The sequence below is a fragment of the Thunnus maccoyii genome, chromosome 8 (genome assembly GCF_910596095.1).
Source record: "Thunnus maccoyii chromosome 8, fThuMac1.1, whole genome shotgun sequence".
Classification (NCBI taxonomy): Eukaryota; Metazoa; Chordata; class Actinopteri; order Scombriformes; family Scombridae; genus Thunnus; species Thunnus maccoyii.
In genome coordinates, this window is record NC_056540.1 from 9,396,434 (window position 1) to 9,413,191 (window position 16,758).

Here is a 16,758-nt window from a genome sequence, read left to right on the forward strand (position 1 = left end):
GTGTGTCTTTTCCCCCCCATAACTGAGGATAACTGATAATAATTTGCTAAAATTTTCTTTACAAGGAACTATTTTTCTGCTCTGTTGATTCAACAGGGACAGTTAATCTGGAAAGTTGCAACTGGCTTTTTAAACAATGACTTTTTCATTGCTTAAAGTACCACAAACACTCCATTCATCCACATTATATTGGGTCGGTCGCAGAAATCTCATGTATATCTCAAAATTTGAAAAACTAAAACCCAAACTGTCAGCGTGACTTGAGATAAGTGAGGAAATGTTTTGTTATTTAGGAGAACCAAACCCTGAAAATGAATCTATGCAACTTCTGAAAGAAGTTTTATCATGACACAGATAAACATTTTCATGGTTTTATCAAAAAATACCAAGAAAGCTGCACCTCTCTAGAAACGAACGGAAACGTAACGTGTCATCCTGTAACTGCTACTTGTGGACACAATGGCTGCTGTTCAGCGAGAGTCACTGACGACTGGCTTTTATTCATTCTTCTAGTTACACTGTTGCCTAGTTGTTGCTTCAATGTCTCACAAGTGACAGATGTTTGGGCTGCATTTTCATGTTAGAACAAACCAGCTCCTGACACAGTGGATGCATGTCAATAATGATCTTTAATGTCAATATATACAGAACTTGAAAGAAAAATAGAATCTTAAAAATCAAATGAAATAAATACAATATCATACAATTTCCACAATGTCTTTTTGAAGAGATATCCATGGAAATGTTTTTTTTGTTTGTTTATTTTTTTTTTTATTCAGCCTCTCTGGTTCAACGGGGTGCGTCCCGTCCCCCCCAGAGAATCCCTACAGCTCCCCCACATGCTCTTCATCTTAAATATCTTCATTATATACATATATATATGTATATATATATATGTATATATTTCTTTTTTTTTTGCAAACTAGAAATTCTGTTATCGTTACCACATTGTTTTGCTTTCCAACTCTAGACCTTTTGTCCATCTGCAGCTTATTTTACCTCTTTTGATACACTGTTAGCATCACAAAGAAACATGAGTCAGACGGTGAACTTTAAGGGAAAAGAAATACAGGTTCTGTCCACACATGCATTTATGTTACCAAAAGTGCTGGTAGATGATTTTGATCCTGAGGGACTCTTTAATCTGCCGTGAGCAGAATTTCTTTTTTTTTTTTTTCCATTTGTTTTTAAGAGCATCGGAAAGAAAACAGTCTGTCATTGTCCCTCAGTCAATATCATCTCACCAGTACTCTCACACATAAACCATTACTTCACTTTGAAGAAAAGAAGTTAAGAGAGCAAAAGCAAAACAGGGAAGGAGAAAGAACTGAAGAGGAGAGGATGGCGGAGCGCGGATGAAGAGCAGTGGGGGGGCACAGTTTACCGAAGCAGCTTTGAATCAGCCAATCACAGTGAAGGAGAACATCAGCTGGTGCGTTTCTTCCCCGAGGAAGAAAGAATGAAAGGCGAGGAGGGTAAGTGCATATGAAAGCTGTGGAAATAAATACAAGTCTGTCTCCCCAGCAGTAACAGATATGTGAGTTTCCCCTCTTCCTCTTCAGCTGACTTCTTCACAATGCAACCTCGTCCAGTGTGTGCATGTGTGTGTGTTTGTGTGTGTATGTGTGCGTGTAGGTGTGTATGAGTGCATATGCCAGGTGTGTCAAAATAAATAGATTAAAAAGGGAGACAGTGGATTTGACTGGCCAGGACTTCGGTCTGTGTTTGTGTATGAGAGTTCGACTGAGAGTGAGGTCAAAACTGGAGGGCGAGCAGTGTGTGAGTCTACATGTCTGTTGAGGTGAGTTTCTTCATGCTGCGTCTCTGGGCTAGACTGGACGCTGCCACGGGCTCCAACACCGGCTGACTTGTCTTCTGGCTCAGTGCTGAATAGGTGGCAGCCATGGCTCCCTGGAAAACAAGCAAAATTGTTATTTGGCTTTAAGTTTAAAACGGTTACGACTTTGTATCTGAACTTTGTATTTTGGCAAACTCAGAACAGGCATTTGTATTCTTTCGGTGTTGACAGGAAATTGGTCAGTTTTGTGCTACTGAATGAGCCCAAGTTTAGTTCTCAGTTTCTTTTTATGCCTTTGTGCTTCATTTTTCACCATGGATGCCTCGGCTAATTTGGAAAACTTGAACATTACAAAATAATCAAAGTAGGTCCTAATTAATTTTCTGTGGAACAACTAATTGAGTAATAAACTAATTGTTTTGGCTGTACCTGAGGTATATCATTACATTAATGTACTACTGTATTACACTACAGCTGTTTAAACTAGAACAATCCTCCAATCAGACACAATCAGACACATGACATGCATTACTCCATGAGTGGGAGCAGCATTAAACCCAACACTTAGAAGGGCTGTTAACCAGTGCAGATAAAACTCAAACAGTAGAAGGAGTTTTTATATCATGGACTAAGACTCAGATCCACAATGCTGGCAGTCAGGGTCAAGAGGTTCAACGATTAACAAGAGACATGGTCTAAACAGAGCCTGACTGATACTGGATTTTTGGGGCTGATGCCAATACCAATATTAGGAGTAAAAAAAATTTCTGATGTCAATATGTCAGATACATTCTTATATATGTTAAATATATATAAAAACACACATTTTTTGCAGTGATCCCCAAAATGTGGTTATCAAATACTTGTGACAAAGATATGCAGTAGAGGCAGGATATTTTACAGTTTGTCCAAAATGACATCTAATGACATTTAATAATTATAAATTTAAAAAAAAAAAACCACAAATAGAACAATGTATATATTAAACTTGAATTTAGAAAAGGGATCATATATACATGAAATGCTGCCCATATAACTTTAAAAAAAAAAAATTTGGCACATATCAGACAACATATACACCGATACCGATTTATTACAATTATATCTGTGATAGGCCTATATCAGCAGGCCAATATATCGGTCAGGCTCTAGCTGTAAGACTGTTAACGCCACATGCATCGACAAACGAGTCAGTCAAACTGATGGAACATCCAGTCAGCAGAGCTCCAGACAGAAACAGGTGCCTTATTGAGGAGAGAGGTCAGAGAAGGGCAAGATCTGTTCAAGCTAATAAAGACGCCACAGGTGCATAAATAACACCTCATGATGGCAGTGGTGTCCAGAGGGGCATTTCATTATGAACGATTTGTCAGACCTTAAATCACACGTGCAAAAGAGGAGAATAACGAGAACAGGCAGCTAATGTGACTAACAAGAAGATGAAAAGTCTACAGGCAACGTCACCAAAGTTCAACTCTTAAAGAGTAGAAACCCACACATAGAAACTAAAGCTGAAATGACGAGTTGATTAAATGATTAGCTGACCAAAAGAAAAATTATTGGCGACCATTTTCATGATTGATTAATCATTTAAGTAATTTTTCGAGCAGAAATGCTACATTTTTACTAGTTTCATAATTTCAATTTAAGAATTCTTTCTTTGTCTTAAGTGATAATAAACTGAACATCTTGGTGTTTTGGACCATTGGAAGGACAAAACAAGCAATTTGACAACATCACCTTGAGCTTTAGGAAATCCTGGTCAACCATTGTTCACTATTTTCCGACATTCCTGGCATTTTCCAATTCATACGCATGACTATTATTTGCTAAATATAGTTTCTGACTAAATGGAGCCTTAGCCACACTACCCTTGGATAACGCTCAATGTCACAAGCAACTAAGATTGCTTCATGAACATAAGAGTGACCTTGGTTATGTCCTTAGATCTCAGAAATATCAGAGTGGAGGTGAGACAGCATGAGATGAAAACTCTATAACCCTCAACTATGATCACCGGCTTTGGATTGTATATAAAAGAACTACATGACAGATAGAAAAGGATTGCTGTGCGGGGTGGCTGGCCTTTCTGCATGATCGGGTGAAGAGTTCAGCGATGTGAGAGTGCCTCTGTGTACAGCTGCCGCTCCCTGAGATTAAGACGAGCCAACTTAGGCGGTTCGAGCGCTTGTAAGGATGCTGCCCAGACAACCTCTCTCTCTGGAAGAGATCTAACGACAACCGACTGAGAGAAAACTCTGGTACGTGATGGAGAGACCGCAACACTCACATGTCAGCGCTTGGGGATCGCACTTTTCCCTTTCCAAAACATGACGTTTCAACGCATAAACCCCCACAAAATCTTTCACCACCTTTGAAAGCTGAACAAAGCAACTTCCCTTTTTTTCCCCACATGGCAACTGTGTTCTCACGATAAATCACCAAGAATCAGGCTCACTTTTATATTGCCAGAAGCACAGGTGCTGCAAGGGTATCATGTAGAAGAGTCCAGACCCTCTTCTGTATCCCATTCCAACTCTGAGGTACCGCCAGCCTTTAAATTCTACCACATGGTAACAAATGGTCCTGTGTGTTTGTCTCTGTTGGTAAGCAGGATGTAGACTCACCTTGACGAGGTGCGGTGCATCATGGCGTGTGAGCTGGAAGTGTGGTAACGTATCTCTGCAGGTGATCCAGGAATGCTTTAGAACCTGCTCTGCTGTGTATCGCTGGTGAGGGTCCACATGGAGCATATGGGACAGCAGGTCCTGTAACACACAACCACATCCTGTCATTAAGGTATACCAGGAAAGTACACAACTCCAAGGGCGTTTCTTTAATATGAACTTTCTTGCATGATACAAAGATCAATTCATTGTGTTATTAGAAGGAGGAATGGCAGATTTTTTTCGTTTTGAGAAAAACTCCATATCAAACATTTTAACACACAAGAAAAAGATTCTGTCTCTGTTGCTCAAACCTACAACATAAAGCAGCATATTTTATCACTAGCTCTGCAGAATCTTAGAAACACAAAACATAATCACATCTTAACATTAAAGTTGAATTAAAGGAACCAAGATGTGGACTTTGATGAGCATTACACTTTGAAAGTGTTTACCTTTGAGGTGTCTGATACAGTATCCCAGTTTCCACCTGTCAAAGAGAACTTCCCAGACCCTATTCGAAGTAGAATCTCCTCTGGTGTGTCGTTTGGCCCGTTAGCAAACGGCGTGTACCTGACATGAGGTAAAAGGAGAGGTTAGGGAGAACACATAATCACATTATACATACTATTTCATTTTCTAAATTCTAATGTATACTAGTCTCATAGTACCAAACATGAAGAAAACACCTGATTTTGTGGTGGGAGCAAAATTTGTCACTGAAAACAAGTTTAATCCACTGCTCTAAACGTCCTACAGCCTAAACATCTTAAATGTCAAGACATTTATCGATAATGTTCATGCTTCATGATAGACGTTTTCAGAATAGGACAGAACATTTAGACAGGTTTCTAAATTGGACGCTCAGATGATTATTAATCACTCCCGTCAACATTTAAACCAAATTCCCCAACAGTTGTTCCTCATTGTAGTCTTACCCTGCCAGCATTGTATACAGTAGAACTCCAAGACTCCATATATCACAGGCTGCATCATAACCTTGCCGCATTAGTACCTAAACACACACACAAACAAAGATGAACCATTAGGGATGAGTGCAGCTCTCCACTGTATTTACTTCCTCCACATCTCCATCTTCCAGGCATCAAATCTTACATTTCTTCTACCATTTATTTGAATTTGCTTTCATCATTCCTCTTCTCTCACCTCTGGTGCCACAAAGTTGGCGGTGTAACAGGGTGTGAGGAGCAGGCCGTTGCCCCCTCGAAGCTGCTTTGCAAATCCAAAGTCACAGATTCTGATGGAGTCCGGATTCCCCGAGTCGTCCATATACAGGATGTTGCTGGGCTTTAGGTCTCTGTGTACCACCTAGGGAAATAGAAGAAAAAGAAGTTAAATATAAAAAGATCAGGATCTCTGATCTTCACTAATGCTTGTACATGTGCGGACGTGTTTCCTCACCCCTTGGCAGTGGAGGTAGTCAACAGTCTTGGTGATGGTGTAGAGCACAGCGCTGGCCTCTCGCTCAGAGAAAAACTTCTGCCTGAGGATCTTATCCAGCAGCTCCCCTCCCTTCATCAGCTCCGTCACCAGGTAAACATACCGGCCCTCATCATACACCTGACACATGTGGACGCAGAACAAACAAGCCGTCAACAACTCTTCAAATCTTAATTGTGCTGAAACGCTCAAACACACACAACTGTTACTTACGTCTTTCAGAGTGATGATGTTGGGATGCTGTCCGTATCGCATCAGGATTTCAATCTCTTCAGACGGGTCCCTCTTACTTTTGTCTATAATCTGTAACACATGGAGAGACAGACAAGAGTACTTGGCATCATAACACATCTTATAGTGGCTGATTCAAATAAAAGCATCTATGTGTTGGACAACTAATTTTGTGCACTATCCAAAATATCTGCACTTGCGGTGCCTTGCTACACTGTGGCTTCAGCTGCTGTGTAAAGCTGTGCTGCCCTCTGCTGGTCTGTTGGCATCACTAACCACATTCAAAGTGATAACTCCATTTTCAGAAGAAACTCTATTAACAGACATGTGAAAATGAATTGGCTTCAAAGATGGATGGACAGCGATGGTAGATTAGAATTTCAATAAAAGGAGAAAAGGTCGCCACACACTCACAATAACTTATTGTTATGCCCAAGTCTACGCTGGTTGCTTGGCAACATCACGATGATGACAAGACTCCAAGAAGTTACTGCGCCCGGCCAAGAAATATATGTCCAGCACATAACCCTGATAAAACAACAACTTGTCATCTTTAGGTCTTTGGTTTTTGTATGACTTAAATGAACAAGATATAACGTGTTAATCAGTGAGCTTTAGAGGCACTGGGAGGTGGATTTGGCAACGTTTGGTCAGAGCCAGGCTTGCCGTTTCCCCTTTTCTCATCTAACTCTTGATAAGAAAGCAAATACGCTTATTTCCCAAAATGTCTAAATAATTCTTTAAAAGAAGCAGTCACAGCTGGATTCTGAAATAGGATAAATTGTGTTTTGGCTGCCCATCTCTGACATGTCCTTCAGCAAGGCACTTAACCCCCAGCTGGTAGGACAGCTTAGTGGCAGGTCAGACTGTGGTTTCACTGGGCATCTCTCTGGTGGAACTGTGTAACAGTGTGAGGGTGAATCTGGCTGTTGCTCAAATAGAGCACTAGTGCACAGTAGGTCAAAGAAGGTCATTTTAATTTGCAATCAGATTGTATTCATCATTCTATTCCATACAAGAAAGGGCTAGTCTCGTGTCTGGTTACCTTCACAGCATAGTCCATAGCAGAGACTCTGTGTACACAGCGTTTACAGATGGAGTAGGAACCCACGCCTATGTCCTCTTGCAGCTCGTACAGATCAGAAAACTTGGCTGACCCCCCATGCATCTGGAAAGGACAGAAAACATTAAGTATTACAACACGATCTATGACATAAATTGTGTCAATTAAAACATTTTGTCCTTCACAAGCTATGCCAAGACATTAAATTAATGAACTGTGACATTTCACAAACCAGCACAATGCCACTGCAGTCTACTTTTGGTCCATACAAGTCAATAAAAGGTCTCTGAACATCAGAGCAAACTCCCGCAGCAATAATATTTTAACACTTTTATTCACAAATTTGCCAGAGTGGGACTTTACTGGTAAAGTTACTACATATTCAGCAGTCAAACTGTCATAACAGATTTACCATCACTCCTTCCTCCTCACACATCACTTAACAGCGAAAGGTTGTAAAAATCTGTCAAACTGTTAAGACCTTAGTCGTGAAAGCAACTCCATAATATATATATACACATATATGTGTGTGTGTGTTTAGACAATTACTATTAAAAGTGAGTGTAAACTCAGCCATGCTGAGTGTGGGGAGGACTCTGTGTGTGTGTGTGTAGTGTGGGTATGTACTCAAACAGAACAACCATTAACTAATTAACCATTAATAAAGGATAATTGTGGTCATTTGTAGCATTTCTGCCATCACGTCAATCAATTCCGATCCTAATTTCACTTTATCTCTCAGAAATCAACTTCCAAGTCCAACAGACAACCAAGAGAGTGAGGACAGGAAGTGTATGAGCACTGCAATAAAAACATTAAATGGTTTATGACAACTAAAGTGTGACAGTTGCTATTTACAGATGTGTTACCTGCAGTGTTAACTCTCTTTCAGCAATGCTTGGATCAACTTTTTGCGACAGTGTTTTCTACAATTTGAAATTCCGTAGGACGCTCCATAGTAAAGCAGTAGTCAAGTTGAGTAGAAAATATATTTTTGTCATTGTGTTTATGCAAGTTAATATGTTATTAATTAACCTGTGTTAACTGTGATAGGGGACGCGTGCAAAGTCATGATAACTTGTGCCCACCTGAACTATGGGGAGTATGCTGAGCAGTGGGGAGCTCTTGTTCTCATCCATGGGTGTTGGAGCAACGAAACTGAAGCCTTTGAAGAGCTGATGGGCGTTAGCACTGGGAGGGATACCTGGGGAGTCTAAATACACAAAGATAATTCATAATATACACAAATGAACATACAAACACTCACTAAGTTTTGGAGTTGCAGTCAGTCAGCGCTCACTTGCAGTTTCCATGGCTGCAGGAGCCGTTGTTGCTTGTAAGCTCAAAAGCACGTGCACAGAGCATGTGTGAGTGTGTGTGTCTGTATGTGTGTAGGTGTAGATTTACCTTTAGGCGTTTTAGCGGTGAACTCTGGGTCGAAGCAGAATGTGTCATCTGGTTTACCTGCTGCAGGCTTGAATGGGGGCTGAAGCTCTCTCCTGAACAGTTTCTGCGGAGAAGACGACAGGCACACACATGCAGAAAACACATATGCATGTTAGAAATCAAACCCTACCGCAGGCTGTTTGGGCTGTGTGAACATATGCGAAGGAGAAGCCAAGACCCCTCCCAGATTAACCCCCTCCCAAACCCTCTACAGCTCTGTCCAGCCAATAGCGTCCTGCTGGCTCTTAAACACTCACGCAGGGCTATTAGTGCACACACAGTGAGAACTGGCCCTCTGCCCAGATGCACACATACACACACACACACACACAAACATAGTTGGCGTGGCCAAGACTGATGGCTGGTGCTCACCAAGCCAACCGTTTGTTAGGTGTGAATCCTCGACAGAAGCTGGAGAGTTACATGTGTGTATGTGCCGGCCTGTGAGAGAAAAGAGGAAGATTTGTGTGTGTGTGTGTGTGTGCTCACATTCCAGTCGATGGTGGAAAAGAAAGCATGGCGTTTGATCTCCTCCACTCCATCGGGCCCAGCCCCTATAGACACAGATCACTTCGGTTCAGTAAACCTGGCGCGTTGGTTTTGTATTGATTTCAAAGGATCAACACATTCACACATTTTTCTCTCTGTGGTTTTAAGCATGTGATTCATGTGGATGCCAAAATGTTAACAAGCTCAAGCTAAGAACAATGTGAGGACCATCTCGTTCTAACTACACACACACACACACACACACACACACACAATCAGCTGCGGTACACCTTACCTAGTCTGTTAGCAGGGTTACGTTTAAACAGCATTCTCAGCAAACTCTGGGCCTCCAAACTTAGGAACTGAGGCATTCCTAACTTAGCTCTGCAGGGCAGAAAAGAGCAACAGATGAATATGTACAACAAGGAAAGTAAATCATCACTTATATATCAGGACTTGTCTCACTTCTGTCATGCTTTGAGTGTCTTAATCATGCGGTGCAAAATGACTCACTTGAGAATCATGTTCATGGTCTCGTTGCGGTCTTTCCCTTGGAATGGTAATGTCCCTGTTAGCATCTCAAACTGCAAACACACAACGGAGGAAAAGGAACATAATCAACAGTACATTACATTTTTCTAATCAGTTCCTATAGATGTAAAAGAAAAAAATAAAAGATGTAGGTTTGTGTGAGCGTGTGTACCATAAGTACTCCCAGAGACCACCAGTCCGCACTCTGTGTGTGTCCTCTCCTGTTGACCACCTCAGGGGCCATATACTCCACCGTACCACAGAAGGAATAAGCCTTCTTATCAGCATCTACTGACTCTTTGCTCAGGCCAAAGTCTGCACAGCGAGGCAAAGAAAATGCCAAATGTTAAGATTTAAAAAAAAAAAAAAAAAAAAAAAAAAAAAAAGATTATTTTACTTTCCCGCAAATTAAACAGAAAAATAGCTGCAGAAGAAAGTCATGTGTTAATTCTACTCTTATAATAAAATATTTTAAAGTTTCTTTACATATCATTATGAACTAGATTAGACTATTCTGATTAAGTCAGACACCAGGTGTGCATTACAATCACTTTAAGTCAAAAACATACCTGTTAACTTTATGTGTCCAGCTTCATCAAGTAAGATGCTGAAAGACAAGAATAGTTTTACATAAAGATGCACTTCAGATCATTTGAATTCTTTACGGTACAGTTAACAACAACAGAATATAAATCATCTGATGCTGTCTGCTCTCATATTCACGCAGTTTTGTGCAAATCTTGTTCTGGAGCTCTGGGGATTTCAAATGAACTGGTAATCTGAGTGCTCAATTTAGAGCCACGCCAGACACATTCAATCACAGACTGAAATGATTCAGGTCTGGACAAAAGTGAAGAATGAGAGAATTAGTATGGGTGTGTGAAAGAATATAAAATACCGTGCACTGTGCTGTGAAGTTGTGAGCAGAAATGACTTGTGAGACATATGAGGAATAATCTCTCTTTAAAATATAACCTACAGTTTATCATTTTACTTTTAAATCTGATCAGAAATGTCTTCCAGATTAAAAGAAATTGTAAATGTACCTATTTTTCTTAGAAAGACATCGGAGTGCTGCAGTGTTTTGAAAATATGGCAGGTGATGGCAGCCAGGGATAGTGTATATGTGCAAATCAGAAATCATCAGTGGTTTCATACTTGTGAGAACAGATGTTAAGAAGGAATCAAAAGCAGATTACAGCAGTGCAGATCCTTTTTGTGTTGGATGAAGGTGATGTGGTGTTTGGGGTGAGAAAGAGTGTGAAAGGTAAAAAGGTGAAGGTGAGGTTCATACTTCTCTGGCTTGAGATCTCTGTAAACTATGCCCAGGTTGTGCAGATGGTCGAGGGCCAGGGCCAGCTCTGCAAGGTAGAATTTCACATCTTCCTCTGTAAACATAACCTGATAAGAACTGGACAAATTTACTCTCTGAACTCAGAAGAGGAGACAAGTTCAGCAGCAAAAACAAAACAAAACAAAAAAAAATTCCAACTTCAGAAACCACAAACAGAGAGAACAGAGTATTATTATTGTCACAATATCAACATTTCAAACACGGTAACACGATTCAGCAGGCTGCTGATTTGACATTGCCAGCAGCTATCTCTTTGGTTCTGAGACAAGCTTTCAACACAAGGTCTATCTAGAGAACAATCACACATTTGAAAAGAGCTGAACCGGGCCTGTAACTGACAAGCCATTGATCATCTAAAAGCACAGAAAGATTCCAAGAAAAGCGCTCGTGTTTCCGTGAGGAATTCAAGTTATAATTTGAATAACATGAAAAACAGAAAACAGGAGAGACAAATGACTTGGCAGTACTTATGCTCCTATAAAATAAATTAAATACTCCTGCATACTAAACTTGCACCTGTTCCATTTGTAGCTGTCATCCTAACAATTCCTCTGGGTTTATAAAAGAGCATAATGGCATATGTAGTTTGAAATTTCATAAATATGTTTAAAACACTAGGGGGCAAAAAAAAAAATACACCATTTAATTACTGAAAGAAGAGAACAGGCTGTACTATGCTTTTCAAATAGAAACACTGACAGATAGACAGATGGAAAAATAAGATGTAAGGCAACAGGATGTCAGCTTACCTCTTTGGATAAGCGAGTGAATACATCCCCTCCCCTGAGAAAGTCCAGTATTAAATACAGTTTCCCTTCTGTCTGAAAGGCTGCAGAAGCAATGGAAACAAGAGTATGTTACTGACAAGCTTATCATATTCTGATTTCAACAGAGACATTCAAGCATTTGGGTTACATGATGACACATGTGAACACTGTAACTCACTTACAAGAGTAAAAGCTTACTAACATCAACAACCTAAATATGATAATAACTGTGTAACAACACTCAAAATATTCTGATGCATGTTAACAGTGATGTTTCAGATACATGAAGACAAAAATATCCGCTTATATGCTACATAATTGCACACTTTGTGATTCTAAACTCTCTTACCGTAGTGCAATTTCACTATGAAGGGATGATTGACTTCCACTAAAATGTCTCTTTCCATCTTAGTGCGAACTCTGTCCCTGACTGGAGAGACAAAACAGGAAGGGACAGAGTGAGTGAGAGAGAAATTCAACACTGAGGACAGAACATACTGGGCGATGTGATGTACGCTGTCGCGTTACCTTTCAAAGATGCCTTTTTTAGAACTTTCATTGCATATAACTGACCAGCATCTGGACCCATGATCTTCCTGACAAGAAATACCTGAGAGAACAGGAGAAATTTAAGGATGATACATAAAAAAAAAAAAAAATTACAAACACAGTGATTTGACTTAGTGAAGTGTATGTCCTCACCTTGCCAAAAGAGCCCTGGCCGAGGACTTTGAGCAGTTCAAACTGAGATGGATCAGCTTTTTCACAGCCCTCTTTCACATGGTGGGTGATAGGAATCTCCTTATATGTCCCTTCATCCTACACACAAACACACACACACAGAGTAACAGCATGAGACGAACACACAAGGCTGCAGGTACGTCCTCCTACGTGCGCACATGCTCCAGGACCTCAAGCCCATCATTACTTACACAGTGTGTGAAAGACTCTCCCTCCTCCATGGGCTCATCCATGATCTGATGTCCATTGACCTACAGCCAGAACAACAAATCTCATCAGAGTCGGCAACAGTAAATACTTTAACAAAGCTTGTGAATCATAGCTTTCGACTGAACAGGACTATGACTGCTGCTGCCGCCGCACGCCCACTTGTATGATGAAAGATTCAACAGATGAAATCGATGAGTCACATGCGATAACAGTGTGCTTTTGCTTTCCCAACTTGAAGCTGTATTTGTTGTCAAACAGTATGGAGTCCATACTCTAAAGCCCGTCCAGCTGTCCAGCTTTCATCCTGTCCCTATAAAGCCCCTCATTATTAGCATTCTAGCTTAATCCCCAGCCAGAGCAAAAACAACATGTCTGACTGGCTCTGAGAGTCTGATGTTTGCTAGGGCTGCAGTCAGCTTTCAGCCTCTTGAGGATAACTAGGCCCCGGTTCTTTCAGGGGCTTCTGGCTGATGGTGGTGGCGAGATGCTTTTTAAAAAAAAAAAAATGACCACGGACAGGCACGCTTTGTTCTACTCAGAGTAACATTTAGAGGGCAGTTGCAGCCTCTTTGTTTTTATTTAAATAGCAATACACTTATCAGCAAAGGAATGTGAGATATCTCTGTATCTGCATGTAAATCAGATAATTAACTGCTACAATGCAATCCAGGTCTGCATATTTCAGTTTTGTGCTGAAGCTCAGCCTGCATGATGTATTCAGTCCAGTGTGTTTGTGTGTGTTGAATTCCATCAAGCCTCTGAAGAGGGGGGATGAGTCATAGCGCTACGCAAGCCCACACAGTGGGTGGAGCCACCAACATACACTCATGTACATCCACAGAACAGAGGCCAACAAACCTCTTTCCACCATCCTATAGCTACAAGAACTACATTAACAACATAAACATTCAACTAAGGCGAGAGAGATGTAAACTTCAAAGCGAGACAGAGCACAGAGCCTTGTCAAAATGTAAGCCTGGGTGCATCTGTGAAGTCTAACATCATCCAAGCCATCCAAAGCCAGGCCAGTGCTTGTGTCATAATTCACACATACATTTTCACTCCCACCTTTGCTGTGGCTCATCACGGCTTGTAACAGAGTGCAGCCTACACTTGCAGCACGGACCCAGGCGAGCCTTTTTCAGCCATTTGAGAACATGTCTGACAGCCATACACTATATATCATCTCACAGTCGCCTCATGCAAGGCTTTGATCAAACACTCAGCCAAAAAACTGATACCAAAGTGGATTAAACAGCCAGCATCACCACTAGTCTAGCTTAAGTGGTTAAGCTTGATGTTTACTTCAGTGCCTCTGTTATCTTGGCAGCATTCAAAAGGTGAACAGCAGATTAATAGAGCTTATTTGTGGAAAGAGCTGAGAAACTTTTTGAGACACTGTAATATTTAGGAGATTGTAGATTGAGGAGTTATTTAATATTACCATGCCTCCCACATAATGCAATGTCCAGCAGACTGGCATAAATATTAAGAAGAGATCACAGGAGGCGAGTTTAGTTTAACAATGTGCTGGTTCAGAAGTCTCTGTGTGTTGCAATAGCTTTCAGTGGGTTTTGAAACAATCTCAGCAGTCAGACAGGCGCTGTTTGGAGGCCAGGTGTGAAAGATTGCAAAGAATCCCAGAGATGGAGAGGCTGCACATGAAAAGAAAGAAAAAAAATCACATTTTTCTACTGTTTTCACAAAAACAGCATATCAAGAAGTCTTCGAAAGGCATCATCCAGTTTCACTTAAGGTCTGAGGATGATAAAAATCGCTTTTCATTGGTAACATGCATCACATCAAGTGCCCCATGTTGTCATTTTTGAGCCTGATATGAAGAATATGTAACTGTAACACTGTTTTAATCCCAACTTCACTTCGTTAACGCTGCTAATATCCTGTCAGTTGTGTAGACAGATAGCTTAATTAAATGTTATTACGTAGCTTCAACACCAAAGTTTATAGCCAACAACAACAACAACAACAACAACAACAACAACCTCTAATTTCACTTGTTGTGTAGCACGTCGGACCAAACATAAAACCTCCTTATGTTAAAACTACGTACAAATTTAACGTTGTTAAAATATTTGTATCGCCTTACTGTAGATACATAAACAACACTTTACCAACTCTTTGTTAAATAGACGGCGGAGGTTTAACAAAAAAAAACTTGTCTGCAAGTTACAAACCAGCAAGCTGTCAGTTAGCAGGCTAACTCCATGCTAATGCTACTAAGGCTAAGCTAGCCGTGAAGCTTACTCCTCTTGAGAAGTGTAAATAAAAACAAAACGACAAGAGGAGGGTATGTGTCACTGGATAAAGAGTCCGGCATGCGGACGGAGTGACGAGAGATGTTGCAAAAAGCCCGGACAGGCAGATATCAAACTTAATAAACCCCGGGGGCAGTGCAACAAAAATAAACATCTAACCAGCTGTTAGCATTAGCTAGCGTGTTAGCATGCATCACGGTGCGCTGCGGGGTCGTGACGCGAAATTGAAGCTTCACCCGGACTCGCAGGGCAAAGCTAACTTAACGGGACAGCAGCACACACCAGAAAACAAATGAATATGCGAACTCACCTCACTACTAACGCTGTTTACCTCCATCTTGTGCCAGGATTGCTCTCCTAAGTCTAAGGCATCGTACTCCGCCTAGACCCCCGCTCCACGTTGCATGTCTTCCCCCCTGATATAAGTGGAAGTCCGGCTGTTCTGCTTTGATGATCAGATGCAAGCTGTGTGTCTGCGGGCCGCTATCAGGACGGGATCTGGAGGAGGGGGAGGGGGGGTGGTCGGTGCGGGAATACTTGCTGCTGATGACCGGACCATACGCTCACCGACGGCACCGCTGCCCTGCCATAGATGCGAATATGGCGGCTACAGTGGTACCTGATCGTCAGTGAATGAGAGTTTATTGACGTATTTATGACGCAACTCAGTTAAGGATTTCCCCCCGTCCAAACCAAAGCAGCGGATCTCGAGATGGAGGGGAGGAGGGGGGGAGCGAGAGAGAGAGCAGGACGTGGTGGTGGGGGGTGTTTGATGCTGTATGACATACTGCGTGTGACATACATGCATCCGTTGTAGTCACTGCCGTTGAAACACACAAGGCGTTTCATTTATGGTTGACGCAGGTAGAAGTTTAGGCAGCAAAAAAGAGAGAAAAAAACCCAGACTCCTCTTATGTCATGCCATAAATCTAAGTCTCTGATCTTTACGGGTGTAAGTTGAAATGTTTTAAAGCCACTGTTTCATAAGCCTGTCCATCCCCTAGACCAAGAGGAAATAAGAGGCTTAAAGCTCATCCACTTTTCTCTCCGGCTCTGTTTCTCTCCCACCCACAAGTCTTTGTGTGGTGTGGATAAGAATAAGAAATACTTTATTAATACCGAGTGAAACTGAAGTGTCACAACAGCACAGTCCAGCACACATCGCATACAACAATAGAATAAAATAGTGGCCTAAAATAGAAAAGGTAGTTATTATACATTGTGCAGTAATTATATACGTAGTATATAATAAAATGAGAGTAGTTGAGATAGATAGAAAATAGTTATTATCTACTGTGCAATCATTATATACATAGCATATAATGAAATATGATTAAAAACAATAGCACAAGAGTAGAATCATTATTATATGGTGTGCAATGTTCAATACAATGTTATTATTATACATTGTGCAGAACGATAATAATTAAATAGTGCAATTCTTAACCTGTTATTGTAATATGTATTGTGTATTGGATATACTGTCTGCTACATGTCTCCTTTTGTTTATGCATAAAAACACCATTGTCATAACTTCTGATCGATGCTGGGAGACGACACAATTTTAAATGATTGTAACATTGATTTGGCCACTTCTATTAACTATCAAGTGTGTGGACAGTCTGTGCTGGTTTATTCGAATGTGAATTAGATCATTGTGGACATTTTCTTGTGGTATATTAAAGGTTTAAGATCAAATATCACCTTCTAATTAAGTACAAGACC

General features: G+C 40.9%; 1 protein-coding gene across 3 annotated transcripts; it reads right to left on the reverse strand.

Moving 5' to 3' along the window:
• Positions 1-610: 610 nt before the first annotated feature.
• Positions 611-15,662, reverse strand: rps6kal (ribosomal protein S6 kinase a, like). 3 transcript variants are annotated; one of them, XM_042418720.1, is made up of 22 exons: positions 15,344-15,662; positions 12,739-12,798; positions 12,509-12,625; positions 12,335-12,416; positions 12,156-12,236; positions 11,789-11,868; positions 10,980-11,086; positions 10,255-10,292; positions 9,858-10,000; positions 9,668-9,738; positions 9,450-9,538; positions 9,155-9,219; positions 8,627-8,729; positions 8,308-8,432; positions 7,202-7,324; positions 6,139-6,228; positions 5,887-6,045; positions 5,632-5,793; positions 5,403-5,479; positions 4,920-5,037; positions 4,426-4,566; positions 611-1,911 (listed from the first exon to the last, which is right to left on the reverse strand). In XM_042418720.1, the coding sequence occupies exons 1-22, from the start codon at positions 15,368-15,370 to the stop codon at positions 1,786-1,788; spliced, it is 2,184 nt and encodes a 727-aa protein (XP_042274654.1). In that variant the 5' UTR covers positions 15,371-15,662; the 3' UTR covers positions 611-1,785. The 3 variants fall into 3 exon arrangements, with proteins under 3 accessions (XP_042274654.1, XP_042274655.1, XP_042274656.1); XM_042418721.1 differs by lacking the exon at positions 15,344-15,662 and adding an exon at positions 14,953-15,261; XM_042418722.1 differs by lacking the exons at positions 12,335-12,416; positions 12,509-12,625; positions 12,739-12,798; positions 15,344-15,662 and having other exon boundaries at positions 10,980-11,096.
• Between the last annotated feature and the right edge of the window lie 1,096 nt (positions 15,663-16,758).